Below are 20,792 nucleotides of genomic sequence, written 5' to 3' on the forward strand. Positions count from 1 at the left end.
GGATTACTATAATATATAGCTTCTTATTGTTGTTGAGTTATTGGGGTTCTTTGTTGTTGTTTTTTCTTCTTCCAGTCTTAGGGCTTGAACTCAGGGTCTGGTGCTGTACCTGGACTCCTTTTGCTCAGGACTAGCACTCTACCGCTTGAGCCACAGTACCACTTCTGGCTTTTTCTGGCAGTTAACTGGAGATAGGAGTCTCATGGACTTACCTGCCTGGGCTTGCTTCAAACCTCGATCCTCAGATCTCAGCCACTTGAGTAACTAGGATTATAGGTCACTGGCGCTTTTATTGTTTTTAAATATATGCATTAACAATACTCAGGGCTAATGAGCATATGTAAAGATGACTTTGGGCTCTGCCAGTAGGAGGACTTATTGGAAATCACTTTATCAATATAAATCAAGGATGTATTCTTAGGAAAGTAGTTCCCAAAGACCAAATGTGACATCTATCCAAAGACGAGGAATGGAGGCACTGGCAAAACATTTGCATGTGTTTATTTATTAGTGTTCTAACAGCAAAACCTCAAAAGCTACTTAAATAGACTGAAAAGAAAATTGTTCAATAAATTGTAAAATATCTATACAAACTCGAAACTTATTGTAGAAGAATACTTTTTGGCATAAACTTCAGAATATATTATTTTTAAAGTTGTCTCAAGCCTCCTGTGAATTATGTCCACAATTTTTAAGTGAAAATACACATAAATACAACTAAAAGAAAATGTATCAAAATGTGAAAAGGTGATTTTTATATCCTTAATACTTCTTTATGTCTTCCAAATAGTCTATAAGCATGTGCATTATTCTGATCAGAAAAAGGCTAATCAGAAGGCCTAACTAATGTTCTGTCTTCATTAAGCCATCTGCCTTCCACGACAAAAGTTTCATACATCTCTAAACAGAAACGTTCACATGAGAGTGGAGCTGCTGCTTTGGATTCAATTTCCAATCTTAACTCTTTACATTAATATTAGATATTTTGAATGTTTCCAGGTCATAGACCTGTGTGTATTTCAAGTATGCTTTGTTCTCACAGCTTTTGAAAATACTGTATTCAGTACTTAGGTGACCCACAGTTGTCTAAATTTAGAAGTGTTCAGTACAGCCTTGGATATATTCTTTTCCTAAGTGGTCAGAAAAGAAAACTTGAATCAAGATTGATTTCACAGATTGAATTTGTTATTCTTTGCTGCGGCTGTGTTTCTCCCCAATTTTGTAATCATACTTTGGTGAAGTTAAACATCTGTTGCCTCAGACTTATATTGTCAAGTTCTCAAAGTTGTAGTCACAAGTGCACAAGGCTATTTTGTAATTTTTCAACAGGCGAAGGCTATACAATATCAGAAGCTCAGGGTAAAGGCAAAGTTCTTTGGACAAAGTTCCTATTTTCTGGTTGCTCTTCCCTGAGAACCACCTGTCTAGTCACCTTTTCAGGATTAAGTTTTACCCACCTAGCCTCTACGATTTTATAAAATCCTCAGTGTGGGTGAGAAGTTATTAGTAGATTTGTACTTGCACCCCAGTCCCTATTCATGAGTTGCATGGAGACTCTGAGCTGCCTGACATGCTGTGTATAAGATCAGGTTTGACCTTCCAATTGCAGGTTTACTATCAGTTTCTTCCTGACTCTGATAAACTTGCACTGCTATCTGCTTTAGAGCACCTGCTGTTTACAGTACTTTACAGTCTTTGCTCGTTAGTAGTAAGCTTTTTCAAAGCCTTTCTACTCTGATCTTTTAATTTCTTTTTTAAAATAATTTTATTATTATTAAGGTATTGTACAGAGCGGCTGGCATTTCATAAGTCAGGTAATGAATTCATTTTATTTTGGACGATGTCACACCTTCCTTTACTTGCCCTACCATTCCTGCCCACAAGTTACATAGGTCATTATCCATAGAGTATACCAAATAGCATCTGTAAACAGTATTTAAAAGGTTCAGAGAAGTTACACCTGACTGTGTGGATGCCTTAGAGTCCTATATAGATTGTCATGTCCAGTTATATTTTAGATCTAGCTTCTATACATGAGAGAAAACATGCACCCATTTGCCTCTCTGAGCTTTGTTTACCTCACTTGGCATGAAATTTTACTTTCTTGGTCAAGTTCATATGAACTCTTTTTGGGGGTGTCAGTTTCTAAATGACCTGAAAGCTATCTGCCCTAATCACTGAATTATGAACACTTGCCAAATATATCAGGTTAGATAACTGCTGTTCAGTAGAGTTCAGAATGAGAATCAGAAATGATCATTTTGTGTAGAACTACTGGATAAATGGTCAAGGAAATCTGCTTTAAGGCAATGATATTTAAGCCAAGCTCCTTAAGCCAAGTTGAAAAATAAGCCTACTTTGAACTAATAAAATTAATTCAGGTAAAACTGCTTCTAGGAAAACGAAAGATTTGGGTAATTTTTATTTATTTATTTATTTATTTTTGGGTCCGGTCGTGGGGCCTTAACTCTGGGCCTGGGCACTGTCCCTCAGCTCTTCAGCTCAAGGCTAGTGCTCTACCACTTGAGCCACAGTGCCACTTCCGGCTTTTTTTTTTTTTTTTTTGCTTATGTGGTGCTGAGGAATCGAACTCAGGGCCTCATGCATGCAAGGCAAGCGGTCTACCACTGACCCACCTTTCCAGCCCCAGGTAATTAAAAAAAGAAAAAGAAAAACAAATATCAAATTACGTCTGGTTTCAATTACTGTGAGATTTGTCTAAAATTTTGGTTTGGAAGTCAGAATGCTGATGTCACAGTTTGAATATAAATATACCTGATGTGTTGAACACTCAGTCCCCCGCTAGTGGTTCTATTTTGGGAAATTCTAGAAGTATTAGGAGGTGGAAGGTGGGGTCTGGCTGGAGGAAACGGGTCACTGGGGCAAGCTTTTGACCTGTCTGCTATAAGATGAGAAGTCTCTTCCACCACACGCTTCTACTTCCATCCTGCCCAAGCACACAAAGCCCATACGTGAGCTGAGCACTCGAAAATCATTAGATAAAATAAATCTTGGCTCCTTTCAACCTTTTTTTATTGGGGGGGGGGGCAGGGGAGAGAGCTAGTCCTGGGACTTGAACTCAGGGCCTGGGCACTGTCCTTGAGCTTCTTTGTGCTCAAGGCAAGCACTCTACCATTTGAGCCACACCACTTTTCTGTTTATGTGGTACTGAGGAACCGAACCCAGGGCTTCATGCATGCTAGGCAAGCACTATACCATTAAGTCATATTAGCAGCCCTTTCAAGCATTTATGTCAGATATTTTGATTATTGATACAGCCCATAAACATAAACTAATTCATAGTTTATGTAAAAATGGTATAAGACTATCTGAGCCACTCTATAAGGGTAAAATGTATTTTTATCATTTTTAGTTAGAATGGATTGGGCCACAAAAAGTGAGGGACAAAGGGTGAACAAATGCAGCAGTGGTACTCACTAGACACTATGTTGAAAATTATACAACTTGTGGGTGGGGACAGGAGGGAAAAACTGGGAGAGATCAAGGGAAGGGGTGAAATTATCCAAAAAAAAATATCCATATTACCTGACTTAAATAACTATAACTCTTCTGTACATTACCTTTATAATAACAATAAAAATAATGAATTTAGAGCCAAATTAAGTCAACCTTTATCCAACAACAATAACAACAAAGGACCTGGATGAAGGTGGTTCATACCTGTAATCCTCACTACGTAGGAGGCTAAGATCTGGAAGATCTGGGTTTGAGCCCAGTTGGGAACATCGCTCTTAGAGTCCATCTCAAAATAATCAGCAAAAAACTGGACTGGACATGGCTTAAATAGTAGAATGACAGCCAAGCAAATATGAGATTCTGAGTTCAAACATCAGTACCAGCAGAGAGGAAAAAATAACATCCGGCCTAGTGCCAGGGCACACAACTGTATTCCTAACTACTTAGGAGACTGAGATCTGAAGATTTGTGGTTTGAAGCCACCCTGGGCAGGAAAGTCCATGAGATTCTTATCTCTAATTAATCACAGAAAAAGGTGAAAGTGGTGCTGTGGTTCAAAATGGTAGAGTGCCAGCATTAGGTAAAAAAGCCCAGGGACAGCATCAGGCTCTGAGTTCAAGCTCCACACACTGACAAAAAAAAAATCCAGGTTAATTGTCAGAGTCCCTAAGCCTGAATACCAGGCTCTGGCTGGAAAGAGGACAAGTAATATGACAATATCTACTGTATCCTCCACTTTTCAGGTGATGATGTTTTTGGTTTTTTTATGGGGGTTTTCTTTGAAGTGGGGTAGGAGTCTTTTGCTGGTATCAGGGTTAAATTTATATCCTTAACTCTCATTCAGCTTACTGGCACTCTCCTATTTGAGCCATGGCTCCAGCTCTACTTGTTGCTGGTTGTTTTGAAGATGGAGTCTCATAGTCTTTTCTCTTCCAGCTGATGCTGAGCTTCCATTCTCCAGACCTCAGCCCTTTGAGTGATTAAGATTACAGGGGTGAGCTCCTTGCACCTTGTTCCTTTGATGAGATTTTACCAGTTTGGGGGTTTTTGTTTGTTTTAAAGACAGTGTTTCTCTGTGTTGCCTGTCTGGCCTCAGACTTGGAATTCTTCTGCCTGCTTTCTGAGTAGTTGGGCTAAATGCTTTTGATTTTGAGTGCAGGACAGTAAATTCTAAAATGGGTTCCTTTGTAAATTTAAATTTTTCCAGAAAACAAAATGGATTTAATGAGCATAGAAACACTTGTGTATTTGAACAGTGAAATACACTTGTTTCTAAACAGCTCTTTAGTAATTTTTTCATCATAATTATATTATATTTAAGTACAAAGGAGATACTCTCTTTGAAGTGGTAAAGCACTTCTTTGAAGAGAAAGAACTTCAGTCTCTCTTCAAGAGAATAAACTAATCATGTAGGAGCCATGGCCATGTTGAAGTAGTGCCTTGAATCCCAGCTGTGTATAAACGTCACCGACAGCGCCCCTCTGCCAGACCACACTATCACTCTTGAGTTACCATGTACCTTAAGAGCAAGTAGGTTACTGTGCCACCCGATTAAATATCTCCAGAGCTACACAGTCTGTTGTTTTATTGTCCTTCGACCAGAACAAAATGATAGCCAAGAAAGATAGTTAAGAAAACCTTATCTGAATTATGCTTAGATAAGGAACCCTGTACAATTCCAGTTTTGTCTCTTATCTCTTGACTAAGAAAAGTTATATTGCATATGCACCTTAAAAATAAGATTACGAGCCGGGCGCTGTTGGCTCACGCCTGTAATCCTAGCTACTCAGGAGGCTGAGATCTGAGGATTGCGGTTCAAAGCCAGCCCAGGCAGGAGAGACCGTGAGACTCCTATCTCCAATAAACCACCAGAAAACCGGAAGTGGCGCTGTAGCTCAAGTGGTAGAGCGTTCACTCGCCTTGAGCCGAAGAGCTGAGGGACAGCACCCAGGCCCAGAGTTCAAGCCCCACGGCCGACAAAAATAAATAAATAAATAAATAAGATTACGAAATTCTGTTAGGAGTACTTTTTCTTTAGAAAACATTAGTTGTGTAAAGGAGGTTTTATTGTGATATTTCTATACGTACATGCTGTGTATCCTGACCAAACTCACCTCTATATATCTCCCTTACTCCCCATTCTCAAACAATTTCAGTTTATTTCAATGTTCTGTTTTTTATGCATAAAAAAACTACTATAGCTGTATTCATCCTGTTCTTCTCCTTCTCCATTAGCCCTTTCCTTTCCCTCTGGTATCTACATACCCCAAAGAGCTTATTTTACTTTCCTATCATTCTTTTTTTTAATTAGTATTCATTAATTGTATCAAGGGATTTCACCATGATATTTCAGATAGCATATATATTTTAATCAGAATAAAGTTTTTGCTTGTACTGGGGTTTGAACTCAGGGCTTCATACTTGCTAGCTAGTCAGGTGTATTACCACTTGAACCACATCCCTGTCCCTTTTTTTGTTTTAGTTTTTGGATAGGGTTTCATGCTTTTCCTAACTTGTTCTAGATCAGGAGTGATGATTCCCTAATCTCTGCTGTGATTTTTAGGCTTGAGCTACAACATCCAGTCTAAATGCACTGTTTTCAACTACTGAATCCAGGTGTTTGAAGGAGGGTGGTAGTCACAATTTTTCATTCTAGTCACAAGGCACGGGAGTACTACTTTCCTTGTGAGCCAGTATTCTAAGTGGAACCAAGACTTCTAACCTAACTAACTTTGGAAATTGCCCTTTACTACTTAAATATTTATAAGATATTTTGTACTTTAGTATTTATAGGACATATATATATATATATATATAATAAATGTGTGTGTCTGTGTGTGTGTGTATGTGTACATACATCACAATTCTGCTTTGTACAATTAGGAATTATCAACAGCAAAATATTTAGCAAGCTCTGTGTACAGTCTCATCTAGCATGCCTACAAATGTCAATGGTTAATAAGAACATTCCTATGGATCTATATAGTTTATATTATGAATCATAATATAAACTGATAGCATTGTCACTAGAGAAATTAACAAGTTAGTGAAGATATATATAGATTATATTATGAGTCATAATATAAACTGGTAGCATTGGCACTAGAGAAATTAACAGGTTAGTGAAGATTCCTTAATAAGAGAAAGTGAGAAATTCTCAACTCAGCTACCCAGTTTTTTTGTTTGGGGTTTTTTTTTTTGTCGGTTGTGGGGCTTGAACTCTGGCACTGTCCCTGCGCTCTTCAGCTCAAGGTGAGCGCTCTACTGCTTAAGCCACAGCACCACTTCTGGTTTTCTCATGTTTAATCTGAGGTAAGTATCTCACGGACTTTCCTGCCTGGGCTGGCTTTGAACCATGATTCTCAGATCTCAGCCTCCTGAGTAGCTAGGATTACAGGCGTGAGCCACCAGCACCCGGCAGCTACCCAGTTTTTATGGAACTTGATTTCCCAGGAACTTGAAATGCATTGTAAATAGCATTTTGAGATTGTATCACCAAAAAGGAAAACTCACAAAATGGTAGTTTAACAAAGGTTTATTTGGTAGAGTGGGGAGAAATAGAAAGGAAGGTTCACTTCCAGTGTGTTCCAGTCACTCTCACCTTTAATCATTTTTCTAAGTTCCTGTTTTGTTATCACCCAAATGTGGAAAAGTAATAGTTTAGGGTGACTTTATTGTTACCCAAATATAGAATCAATGAGTTTACTGATTCATGAATGTCTGTTTCGTGATCTTGAGCATTACTTTCTGATCAAAGAATTAATTCACCAGGGATACCTTCTATTCTGAGGTCATATTACTCATTTAAAGAGATTGAGACTCACTGGATATCTAAAAGAAAGATGTGTGATAGACACATCATTCTCTTAAAAGAGTTTAACTTTTGATGCTCTTAAAGATTAGTGACTGTCTAAATCATTTAGGTTTGGCTTCTTATTTTTTGTGGTTGTTTTGTTGGTCTAGAGCTTAGAATGCTGGGCAAAGGGGGAGGAAGCAAAAGTTGTTCTACCAAGGACAGCTCCCAATGGACTGGCCACCATTATAGTGTAACATTTTATTCATATAAAATATTTAAATATTTTATTGATTTTAGTCATAGTTCCTGAGTCTCACTTACTTCCAGATGTTCTCTGATTTCCCTGTCATCTTTTCCTATCCTATTTCAGCATATTGTCAAAGGGTACCTGAAGACAACATATACAAATATGTCTGTATATAATCTATTTAACACCAACTTACTGTAAAATAGTACCCAACATTTGTAGTAAGCTGTTTGTATGCAAAATGCTTTCTGGGAATCAAAAGCATTTTTTGTACATTTGCCTGGACTCCTTTGGTGATAAAAACATGCTTTAAATCTACTTGAATCTGTTTTTAAGACTTCATCTTATTTAATTTGCATATTCACTCATGTCCTGCAAAAATATCAATGTGCTTGATTGTGGGTTGCTGCATCATATTTTCCTTATTTTCTTTTGCAGTCAACACCTGGCTTTATTGAATTTTAAGTTACTTATTTGTATACCTCAAGGCAACATCCTTTCCTTTACATTTTTGGCAGGAAAGGACAGTATGGATTATGTTTAGATTTTTTTCATTCATTTGTATAATGAGATTTTTTCATCTATAAAAATATTCAACTGTTTTTCAGCTTCACTGAAGTGGTCAAAATGGATGTTGAATGAAGACAATATATACACTGAAAAATATAGGCTGTAGTTTGGTTTTTAATTGAAAAACAATCTGTTACTTTTTTAATGAAATATTCATCTTTGTTTCTTTTTTATTAGAAAGTTTGAAATAACTAATCTTGGCTTTGAAACATGTTTATTAGTCCTACTTGATACCACTGCTTACTTGGTTGTATTCCCAGCCCTTTTCACTGGTAATCTCTATGTTAAAGGAAGAGAATCTTAGGAACCTCCCTTTCAGTTATTCTTTGGAAATCTTATTTTTAATAGCACTTTTCTTTCTTGGCTTTGCATGACATATTATCTTTCTTTTCCTTTCTTTTTGCCGTTTGCAAAGACTCTTGGGAGGATTTGACAGATTTGGTGGAGCAAATGCGTGATGATACAGAAGGTGCGTGCCACACCAACATCTTTCAGCTTTTTTTTTTTTCCTTTCTTTTTTGAAAAATTTCTAACCATCTTTTAATTGTTTTCCATAAGAAGAAATGCCAGATTGTGGGTTTATTTCCCCTGGCAGTAACTGAGAAATTCTTACACTAGTTCCAAGTATAACAGTATTGTATATTTACACTATTCCTTTCAGATATATATTAAATAGCATGTTTAAAAGAGGTATTATTTCAAGATCACATCAAGTTTTTGTGGCTTGTTTTCATTTATTTGTTGATACATCTGTGAACTTCTTCAGTTAAAACAGATCCCAGGAATCTGAAGGGTTTAGACTGGAATATTGTTTGACTTGTAAATTGCCATACCTGAGCAGTGCCTTGGTACTGCCATAATATTAAACACTGAGCCTCATCATATGATAACACTTCTTTCTGATGGCATTATTTTGAAAAGTAACATATATGTTTTAGTATGTGAATATCTCCCATGTAATCATGGCACCTAACTTTAGGGAATGTCTTCAGAATAATTTATACATTTTATACTAAAAATTGGAAATGGAGTTTCAGCTCCATTTTACGATATTATTTTACATGCATTGTCTTTGCCCAGGGAACTAAAGGTGTCTCCAAGCTTTGGCACAGGCTCCCCTAGCACATGCATCCACTAATCTACCCAGAACAGGCCTCTTCACTGTCCTCCCCTGAACTGCCCCAGGGTTCTCTCCTGCTTTGTACGCGTGATCTCTCAGAATATTTTCTCCTTCCACACATTCCACCTACTCAGTGGTAAGAGGTCCACAAAGTACTTTGACTGTTTTGGCCCACATTCATTTCTCCATTCATTTATCTCTTTCAGTACTCAAAGGTTAATAAGACTTGAGTGTTCTTTAGCTTGACAATCAGAGCTTGTCTTAATCTTTTTTTTGGGTCCGGTCGTGGGGCTTGAACTCGGGGGGCTCTGTCCCTCAGCTCTTCAGCTCAAGGCTAGCGCTCTACCACCTGAGCCACAGTACCACTTCTGGCTTTTTTCTTTTTGCTTACGTGGTGCTGAGGAATTGAACCCAGGGCCTCACGCATGCAAGGCAAGCACTCTACCACTGAGCCACCTTCCCAGCCCCTGTCTTAATCTTTTTGATACCCTTATCAGACCTGTAACAGGACTTTCCTCAGTAATTCGTAAACAAAACCAAGCAGATTCTTCTCTGTAGTAATCTACCCACAACTGAACTGAATTTCCTTCCATATTTTCCTTTCCTTGTGTGCTTCCATCATTCCTATCTAATCCTTAGAATATTTTCATTGTCCTAAAAAGAGACATCCATAGCCATTAGCAGCAATTTCCTAGTCTACTTTCTCTCTCTGTAGATTTAACTATTCTGGATATTTCATATGTACTATATAGTTTTTTTGTTTGTTTGTTTTTGTCGGTCGTGGGGCTTGAACCCTGGGCCTGGGCGTTGTCCCTCAGCTCTTCAACTCAAGGTGAGCGCTCTACCACTTGAGCTACAGCGCCACTTTCCTATGTACTAAAGTATATCCATTCATCAGTAGGGAAACATTTGTCTTGTTTCTACTTGGCCTAATCATGAAAAATGCTAGTATCAGCATGATTACATAGATTTTTGTGTGGACAAATTTCTTTTTTTTTTTTTATTGTGAAAATACTGTACCAGAGGGGTTACAATTACATGGGCAAGATAATGAGTACATTTCTTATCAAGCATTGTAGCCTCCTCCTTTGTTTCACCTTCCCATCCCTTCCCATCCTCTCCCAGTGTGGACAAATTTCTATTGGGAGTATCTAGGAGTGGCATTGATTGATAAAATGGTAGCTCTATGTTAAACTTTGGAGCACTGCCTGTTTTACAAGTCAACTTATACCATTCTACATTCCGCCTCAATGGAGGTTTAGAATTTCTCCTTATCCTTGACATACATTTTTCTTTCTTCTTAAAAAAACTTATCTTTTATTATTGTCATCCTAGTGAGAGAGATGTAGATCTCATTGCAGTTTTGATTTCATTTCTCTAGAAAGCATCTTTTCATGTGCTTTCTGTCAACTCATATATTCTCATTGGATACTTTTTTAAATCCTTTGTCTATTATTTTTTTAACTGAGTTATTTGCCTTTTGCTAAATTGTAAGAACTTAATCACTTACCTGTGGCATACCCCTGTAATTATAGCTACTCAGGGAGCTGAGATATAGAGGATCAAGGTTCAAAACAGCCTGAACAGTAAAGTCTTCAAGACTCTATAAAATAACCAGCAAAAAAAAAAAAAAAAAAAAGAGGCTGGATTAGAAAGGATAATATATAACATTTGCAAGGAAATGGATGGACTTAAATCCAGAGAGACAAATAGTGCATATTTTTTCATATGCAGAAGCTAAATCTAGCTAGATGTAAAAACCAAGACATGATAAATTATACAGGACTCTGTATTCACACACAGAGAGACTAAAGGAGGGCACACTTAGGACAGAAACCCAAAGGTACAGGGCTGGGAAGGTGGCTCAGTGGTAGAGCGCTTACCTTGCATGCATGAGGCCCTGGGTTCGATTTCTCAGCACCACATAAGCAGAAAATAAAAAAGCCTGAAGTGGTGCTATGGCTCAAGTGGTAGAGCGCTAGCCTTGAGCTGAAGAGCTGAGGGACAGCACCCAGGCCCAGAGTTCAGGCCCCATGACCGGGCCCCCCCCAAAAAAAGAAACCCAAAGGTACAATGCCTCTGTGCCTCTGAACATTTTAAATATTTATGGAAATGAATTCCAGGAAAGAAAACAAGGATTTTGCTATTGTGGCTGCTATTTAAAAAAAAGAAAGCACAACAACAAGAAAACAAGCTGGAGCTGTGGTAAACCAAGCAAGCTTGGGCCTTGAGTTCAAACCTTGGTACTAGCAAGCAATAGACAAACACATATTGCAAGACTTTTTTGTGTACTCAAGCCTTAGTACTGGCAAATAATAAATAAACAAATAGTGTAGGAACTCATATATTCTCTCATTCTGTGACTTATCTTTTCAATTTCTTGATGGATACCATTGAAGCACAAATGCAGTTTTTTGGGTTTTTGTTTTTTTTTTTTTTTTTTTACTTTGTTGAAGTTGAACATAAACAATTTTTAGTTTTGCTCCTAGTGTCTTTGGTATGTCTAAGAAACCATTGTCAATCCCTTGGACACAAATATTTAGACCTATGTTTCTTCTGAGAGTTTTATAATTTTAGCTCTCAACACTTTGGCCTCTGGTCCATTTTGATTTAATTTTAAATACGTGTTTTCATGTTGATACCCAGTTGTCATAGCACCATTTGGTGAAAATAAAAATCTTTCCTAATTAAACTGTCTTGGCATCTTTTCAAAAATCAGTTGGTCATAAGTGTATAGAATTGTACAATGACTACCAATTCTGTTTCATTAATGTGTAGTTTTACATGGTTATGTTTACTCATTTCTCTGTAATGAGTTTTGAAATTTAAAAAAGGGAAGCCCTCTAACATTATTCATTTTCAGTATTATTTTGGCTCTTCTAAATCTCATTTATTTACTTACTTATTTATTTATTTTATTTAGGTCAGTCGTAGGGCCTGAACTCTATGTCTGGGCAATGTCTGCTAGCTCTTCTGTCTGTCAGGGCCACTTCTGGCTTTTTCTGCTTATGTGGTGCCTCAAACCCAGGGCCTCATAAACTCCACCACTGAGCCACTTTCCTAGTCCCAATCCCCTTCATTTCTATACATACTGTAGGAGAAGTCCACCGACTTAGCTCTAATTAACTACCAGAAAACCCCAAGTGGCTCTGTGGCTCAAGCAGTAGAGCACTCACCTTGAGCTGCAGAGTGCCCAAGCCCAGAGTTCAAACCCCAAGACCGACAAAAAAAAAAAAAAAAACCCACAGGTAGAAATTTGATAGAGATTTTTTTTTATTGTGAAAATACTGTACAGAGGGATTACAATTACACGGGCAAGATAATGAGTACAATTCTTATCAAGCATTGTAGCCTCCTCCTTTGTGTCCCCTTCCCATCCTCCCCTTGATAGAGATTTTTAAAAATATTTTATTTTATTGTCAGGGTGATATCAGAAGCAATACAGTTACACAAGTAAGGTCATGAGTACTTTTCTTGTCGAACAGTGTTACCCTCTCCCTCATTTTCTCCCACTTTCTCTCCCCACTTCCCCCACACACACCAAGTTGTAAAGTTCATTTCCAACATAGTGTCTTGTGAGTATCACTGTTGCATTGGTTCACCCTTTGTCCTTTTTCTCACCAATTTGTTATCCCTTTCCCTTCCCCAAATCAGGTAAACATATACAGGACACAGAATACCAAAGTCAAAAAAAGTGAAAACGGGGGATAAACCAAAGGGGGGAAAAAGAACTTCACAAAGTACATTTAAAACAAAAACAAAGAAACATAAATTCATAAAGAAATGGAAAGTCTTAGAAAAGATCATCTTAACTAAAGTAAGCCAGACCAAAGAAACATAGGTTCCGTGGTTTTCCTCATTTGTAATAATTAGTATATGTCTAGGATAGTCCTAGCTGAAGATCACAGTAGCTCAGTAGCTATGTACATTTGACCTTGAATCGAAATGAACTCTCAAGATAGGGAAACTTGAGATTGCTTTGAATGTGCATTGATTTGAGAAGTGTTGCCATCTTACCATTGGCTATGTGTTTGTTTGCTTGTTTGTGGCAGTACTGGGGTGTGAACTCAGGGCCTCATTCTTGTTAAGCAGGTTATTCTACCTCTTGAGGCACTCCATCAACCCGTTTCTTTAATTTAATTTTTTTTGTTTTGTTTTTTTTTGGATCCTATCATGGGGTCTGAACTCTGGGCCTGGGCCCTGTCCCTCAGCTCTTCAGCTCAAGGCTAGTGCTCTACCACTTGAGCCACGGCACCACTTCCACCTTTTTTTTTACTTATGTGGTGCTGAGGAATCGAACCCAGGGCCTCATGTATGCAAGGCAAGCGCTCTACCACTGAGCCACCTTCCTAGACCCTTATTTTTAATTTTTAAATTATCTTTAAGTAGTTGGAATTACCTCTTAAGTCCTTGTCATCAAAGGTATTGCTGTTTTGAGAACCATTGTTGAGTTATTTTGGTCTAAATGTTCTATCTACTGGTGAGAATGGGACATTGAGGTGACCTATTATATGCCTTTGTTTTCTTGACTGTCCTGGTTAGACCCACCCACAGTGTTGATTAGAAGTAGCCACAGTGGACAACCTTGGTTTGTTCCTTATCTTTTGTTCCTTATCTTTGTCTTCATCATTAGCTGTTTCCTTAGGTGTGAATTGTTTGTAAGTTCCTTATGTCAGGTTGAAGAAATTCTCTTTTCTTCCTAGTTTTTTGAGTGTTAAATTAAAGAGTATCAGATATGTCAAATACTTTGCCTGTTTATATTGAAGTGATCATATGGCATTGGTTCTTTAGTCTGTTCATTTGGAGTATTATATTGATTTTTTTTTTAATTCTCAAACACTTTTTAGTCTTCACAATGATACTCATCATTATCTCAACCAATATTGTTTATGAACTCTATGACCTTTAACAATACAACTAATTTTTTTTACAAATCGAGTGATATGTACATTTCTTTCCTTTTGCTTAGTAACAGCTGTTCCCTCTTTGCTCTCATTCCCTCCCTCCCATCACCGCCCTTGAGGTGCGTAGTTTGCTTTCATCTATGTCCTTAATTGACTTTTGTATGTTAGACACACTTTACATCTGTAGACACGCTTTACATCTGAGACGAATCCCACTTCCACTTTTGCATGTTGCTAGTTGGTTTGCCATTATTTGGTTGAGGATTTTTGTATTTACAGTCATAAGGAATATCACTGTTTATGTCTCTCTTTGATTTTGGCCTCCAGAAAATACTGATCTCACTGGATGAAATAGGGAGTTCCTTCCTCTTCTATTCTTTTGAATAGTTTATGAAGGGTTTAACTGTTCACTATTGAAGTGATTGATAGATGTCTGTACTTAAGCCATCTATTCCTAGTCTATTCTGTGAAGATTCTTTATGTGAGAATCTTGATTCTCAGACCTCAGCCTTCTCTGTAGCTAGAATTATAGGCATAAGCCACTACACCCAGCTTAAAATTCAGATTTCATACCTTATATTAAAGTCTTCAGTAACTTAAGAGTAAAATCTAGATTCCATATCATCACCAGGGCTCATACCTGTAATCCTAGTTACTCAGGAGGCTGAGATATTAGGATCTTGGTTCAGTGCCATCCTGTGTAGGAAAATCTGTGAGACCCTTATTTTTACGTAACCAGCAAAAGACCAAACTTGGAGCTGTGGCTCAAAGGGCAGAGCACTAGCCTTGAGCAAAAAAGATACAGGAGAGTACTCAGGCCCTAAATTCTAGCCCCAGTGTGGGGAGGGGCTAGCCTCATTAAGAAAGTATCCCTTTCCTTGTCTGATCACATTCTCAGCTTTTACCTATGTGCATCATAACCTCTTGGCAGCTTTCAATTCTGTTTTTCTGAATATGTTCTTTCATAGTTCTGTACCTTTACCAAATCTATTTGTCCTTTTTATGACTCTACTTTTACCCCTTCTTTCTCTAACTAATCTGTTTTTGTTCTTCAAGATTGAATTCAAAAGTCTGATATTCTGAGAACTCACAGATATACACCTGAATGAAGGAAAACTAAGGAGTTAGTTTGATACTTTACTCCTGTGTATATTTGCATAGTATGCTGTGTATAGGCATTCTTACTGCAATGTATTAGAAGTGCATCTCAAACTTTCCCATAGAAGCACCCAATGGGAGAAGAAATTGTACTATATTCATAACCTTCCTGAAAGCCTAAATTGATGTAATGTCTACCCTCTTAGCCTTCAAAATAAGGGGAATTTGATTCCATAGAATGTGTATATTTCATCTAATGTAAAAACTATTTATTTATTGCTGATCCTGGGGCTTGAACTCAGGGCCTGGGCACTGTCCCTGAGCCTCTTTGTGCTCAGTGCTAATGCTCTACCACTTGAGCCACAGCTCCACATCTGGCTTTTTCTGAATAGTTTATTGGACATAAGAATCTCATGGACTTTTCGGCCTGGACTGGCTTCAAACCATGATCCTCAGATCTCAGCCTCCTGAGGAGCTAGGATTATAGGCGTGACCTACTGGTGCCTGGCATAAAAACAATCTATGTCATATGAAATAAATCATAAAATTAATATATACAAAAAAGAAAAATTAATTATTTGCCTTGGAATAAAATTATCTTTGTCCAAATTACAAAGTTTATCCTGAATTTTAAATGTTCACTGTGTATTGCCCCATTCTGTTCTCCTGAATTCCTTATTAGCCAAATTGGATAGATAGTAAGCATTTTGATGGCAAAACTTAATATTTATTACCTCTAGAGCTAGCATGTTAATGTTTGATCTTCTACTGAAAAGAAAACTGAATGAAAGGTCGGTATTAATCGGTATTAATAGATGGTAAATGTTAGAACTATGAAAATTGTAAACAATCTTTTTTTTTCCTTAGAAAAAGATATGGGTAATGATGTGTAAATTGTGTGGTTTTTTTTTTATAGAGACTGGCAATAGCACTCAGGGCATTATACATGTTAGGCAATTACTCACTGAGCTATACCCTCAGATGGAAATTTATGTTTCCTAAAACCACTTTCTAGGTTATAAAGTATAATACTTTTTAAAACTTTTTGTAGTTAAATATCCAGAGTACAGAGAAATGATTACACATTGTAAGTGTCAGTCTCAGTACATTTTTACACACTACACACTCAAATAACCAACATCCAAATCTACACCAAAGTGGCATAAGACTTCACCTTCTTCTTATCACATCACAGCCCTTTGCACACTGTGATATCTTTCTTTTTTTTTTTTTTTGGCCAGTCACGATGCCTGAACTCTGGGCCTGGGCACTGCCCCTCAGCTCTTCAGCTCAAGGCTAGTGCTCTACCACTTGAGCCACAGCACCACTTCCAGCTTTATTTGCTTATGTGGTGCTGAGGAATCGAATCCAGGGCCTCATGGATGCAAGGCAAGCGCTCTACCACTGAGCCACCTTCCCAGCCCCCTGTGATATCATTTTATACTCGAATTTCAGGACAAATAACAAACTGAGAAGAAAAGAGCACTTGCTTAGCAAGTATTGGGACCTGATTTCAAACCTTGTACCATAAGAAAAGAAAAAAAAAAGGGGGGGAGGGGGGAGGCTGGGAAGGGATGTGAAGGGTAAACAAAGGAGGAGGCTGCAATGCTTGGTAAGAAATGTACGCATTATCCTGCCCATGTAACTGTAACTCCTCTGTACAGTATGTTCACAAATAAAATTAAATTAAATTTTAAAAAAAAAAAGGAAAAAATATTATCTTAGTCTATAACAAATCAAGTGAATGATCTAATATTTATAATAGTCATTTTTGTAACCTACACTTTTCACTATGTAGTGAAAAAAAGTAATTTAAGTACTAGTCATAGTCTACATTTAATTTTTAATTTAATTAACATTGAGAAGCTCACTTTTGTTTTTAACTTCTTACGAGCAGTAGTCAAATTACCGTACTTTTTGTTTGGCTTATTTGACTCTCAACAAGGAAGAGACTTGCTTTTTCTTCATGGGATATTTGGTGATGTCCAACTTGGTATGCCTTTCCTGGAGGGTGTTACTGACATCTAGTGGATAAAAAATGTAACTAATTGACACCATAAATAAGAATTATCTAGATTAAAATGTCATTAGTTCCAAGATTGACAAAAATATTTTCTGAAAATGAATACTTGTTTATATTTGTTACAAGTAAGTCTAAATAAGTTATAGCATCGCATTAATGAAATTTAAGGTGGCAGAAGTTTTATTCTAATAGACACTAATTTATCTTTCTCTAGCTCATGTATGTTGGTCCCTAATTAGAAGCCTTGAACATTTTTGCTACCAATTCCAAGAACAAAATCAGACAATGTACAGTAGATAGCTTAGTTAGTAAAAGTCCATCACCACTTCTGGGAAAATAATATGATGTTTCTACTTAATCTAGTTCTTCCTCTGGGACTAGTTCTCAGTAGGATGGAATCAGGTTGTAATCTCTGAATAATAGCCTTGCTTACTTTCGTTACTGCTTCCTGAATTTATGGCCTTCAAACTTGAAGCAGCAAATGTTAGATAGAGGTAGTTTAACTTCAGTCAAAGTCTCCTGCCATTTACTTTTCAGTTTCAGGGAGAGTCCAGTCTCTATAAACATTCATATCTAAAGTCTCAAGAAAAAAAATGCCTAAGCCACATACACTGGCAAATTCCTGGACTGTATAGTGAGACACTATCTGAAAAGTAATTGTTTAATAAAGTAATTAAGTAAAATATTGCCTAAAAATGACAATACTACAAATTAAGATTTGTATAGTTACAGCTGTCTCTAAGCTTAATTACTAGTTTAAAATGTGATTAGTTTAGAAATTATTCTTTTAACTGCTCATCCAGCTGTGACAGCTATATAAATGAAAACATGAAAAATTACTTGGTATGAATTTCATAAAATAGTCTCAGTTTTGTAGTAAGTTGTTTATTTGTAATATGGAAGCATATTTTTATTAGTATCTTGGTCTTCTAAGAAGAGGTTAGATCTAGACCTTTTGTAGTTTCTAACAGAAATTTGATATATTTGATGTTTGGTATAATGGAAGGAACAACAGCTTTCATATCAAATTAAAGTCCAAATGCCCTTGAACAGTTGAAAGTTAGAATACTTAACTCTCACTAACGTACCTAAAAGAAGGATAATTCAGTGGCAATAAGTATAGCTAGATGTGGTGGTAGATACTTGTAATCCTAGCGCTGAAGGAGGATAAGGCAGGACTACAGAGCAACACCCTGTCTCAAAAAGGAAAAATAGAAGATAAAAATGAGGTAACTACGTAAAAAAAAAATGGCCAGGAGAAGGAAAGGATAAGCAAAACTGAAGAGTCTTTAATTCATTTGTAAGTAGATTATAGTGGTCAGGCACAGAGTTTGGAGTTGGGCGTGCGGGATCTGGTCTGTGGCTGTCATTGATCACTGGCTGTGTCTTGGGTCGGCTACAATAATCTGATAGGCATAGGATAGAATGTGACTTGTCCAAAGTCACAGAAGGAGTTGATGCAGAGCAGTTAAGGCTTTCTTCTCATATTTTTCTTCCCTGTAAAATGATTATACTGTTGACTGTTGTTGCATTGCTTCTTATAAGAAGCCATTAAGGGAGCAATAAGAAGGGTCCAGCCTTTTTTGAGTTCTATCAGATTAAGTGTAATAGTTCTTTTCCTCAAATATTGTATCTTCTGTGGTTGGGAATGCTACATGCTATGCTGAATCTTAAAAACTTGGGAGTAGCTGGGCACCAGTGACTCACACCTGTAATTCTAACTGCTAAGGAGACTGAGATTTGAAGATCAAGGTTTGAAGTCAGCTAGAACAGACAAATCTGTGAAAGTCTTATCTCCAACTAATCAGCAAAAAGCCAGAAGTAGAGGTATAGTTTAAGTGGTAGATTGTCAGCCTTGAGTGAAAAAGCTCAGCAAGATCTAGAATTCAAGCTCTTATATCAGCATACAAAAAAATCCCACAACAGGGGCTGGGAAGTTGGCTCAGTGGTAGAGCACTTGCCTTGCATGCCTGAGGCCCTGGGTTCGATTCCTCAGCACCACATAAGCAAAAAAAAGCCGGAAGTGGCGCTGTGGCTCAAGTGGTAGAGCGCTAGCCTTGATCTGAACAGCTGAGGGACAGCGCTCAGGCCCAGAGTTCAGGCCCCACGACCGGACCCCCCCCCCCCAAAAAAAAATCCCACGACAACAAAATAAACAGAACTTGGGAGTTAGCTTTGGATGTAGTGGCGTGCACCCATATAGTCCCTCCCGCATTTGAGAGTCTGAGGCAGGAGAGTCATGAGTTTAAGGCCAGCTTGGGTTACATGGTGAGACCTATTAAAAACAAAAAACAAAAAAGAGATGGAAGGGAATTAAAGTCTGGTACTGCATATACATTATGAATGCTTAGTAAGAATGGTGTTAAGTACAAACTAAGTAAGGAAATTGTATGCCTAGACTAGTTTGTTTAGGCACTTTATCCTTTTTCCAGCAAACTGACTTTTGTTTTAGAGCACCATAAACTGAAGAGTACAAAGGGGTAGACAGGAGTGGAAGCCCAGAGGCCTGTGTGCGAGTGGCACTGTAGGTGATTGATGGATGCCCAGATAGGGTGGCGGCGGGAGTGGTGGTGAGAATATTAAAAGACTGTTTTTAAGACTTAAGAGTTGATAAAAATAATTAATTTTTACTACTTTATCAAAGATAATTCTTAAGGGAAAGTGACTTTTTTTTTACAGTGAACATGTGGTCAAGCAGAATATAGTAGTAGTAATATTATAGTGCCACTTCCTTGGTTAATCACAAGAAATCAATGACTTCACCTTTATATGAATTGCTTTATATGATCCATGCAAGTATGGGCATGGTGAACTTAAACTCCATTTGACCATGTACTGTTTCCAGTAACCAGGCTTCCTCCTCTCCCCCTTTGAATGTAGATCCTAATTATCTCATGGCTAACGAACGCATGAACCTGATGAACATGGCCAAGCTGAGTATCAAAGGCTTGATTGAATCAGCTCTGAACCTGGGAAGGACTCTGGACTCTGACTATGCACCCCTCCAGCAATTTTTCGTGGTGATGGAGCACTGTCTAAAACATGGTTTAAAAGGTAGGATATGGCCTCAAAAACTACAAATGTGCATGCAGCAGGATCCTAGCAACTGATAGTCAAAAGAGAAAGCACTCCTTGTAGAGCCAAAGAATAAGAATCTTGAGTTAGTAATGTTAATCCATAGGAATGCAACCTATATGTTAAAGGTTGCATGTGGTTGGCTTAAAGGACTTTCAAGGCTTTAATAAATACAGATCATTACATGTATTGGGGAGGGCTATTACAGTTAAATCTAGTATGACAGTTCCACCTAATTGACAGGATAGTTATGCCTAGAATGGGACATGACTTGCCCGGGGTCACATAAGTGAATCTGGAAAGAGCAGGCACAGTGTTTCATGACTTGCTTCAGAGTTCTTTTCACTTAACCATTAGCTTTTGAGGCAAGACCTGGTCTTTCAAAGCTTTGCTTGTTCCTTCCTCTCTTCCAATAGTCAGGTTGGAAAACAGTCTGGGTTTGTTTTTTTTTTTTTCACTGATACATCATGGGATTTTTTTCT

The 20,792-nt window shown here is 37.6% G+C and overlaps 1 protein-coding gene across 11 annotated transcripts in view; it reads left to right on the forward strand.

The window, feature by feature from the left end:
* The window catches only part of Rufy3 (RUN and FYVE domain containing 3), a 75,439-nt gene that overhangs the window by 19,422 nt on the left and 35,225 nt on the right, over positions 1-20,792 (forward strand). For all 11 annotated transcript variants that reach the window (XR_006147231.1, XM_042678120.1, XM_042678121.1 and 8 more), the window contains exon 2: positions 20,116-20,289. Coding sequence is in view for 10 of the 11 variants with exons in the window: in XM_042678120.1 (XP_042534054.1) it covers positions 20,116-20,289 (174 nt within the window). In the remaining variant the exon portion in view is untranslated. The remainder of the gene's footprint in view (positions 1-20,115; positions 20,290-20,792) is intronic.

The sequence above is a fragment of the Dipodomys spectabilis genome, unplaced genomic scaffold (assembly GCF_019054845.1).
Source record: "Dipodomys spectabilis isolate Male_0828 unplaced genomic scaffold, ASM1905484v1 ptg000043l, whole genome shotgun sequence".
Taxonomy (NCBI): Eukaryota; Metazoa; Chordata; class Mammalia; order Rodentia; family Heteromyidae; genus Dipodomys; species Dipodomys spectabilis.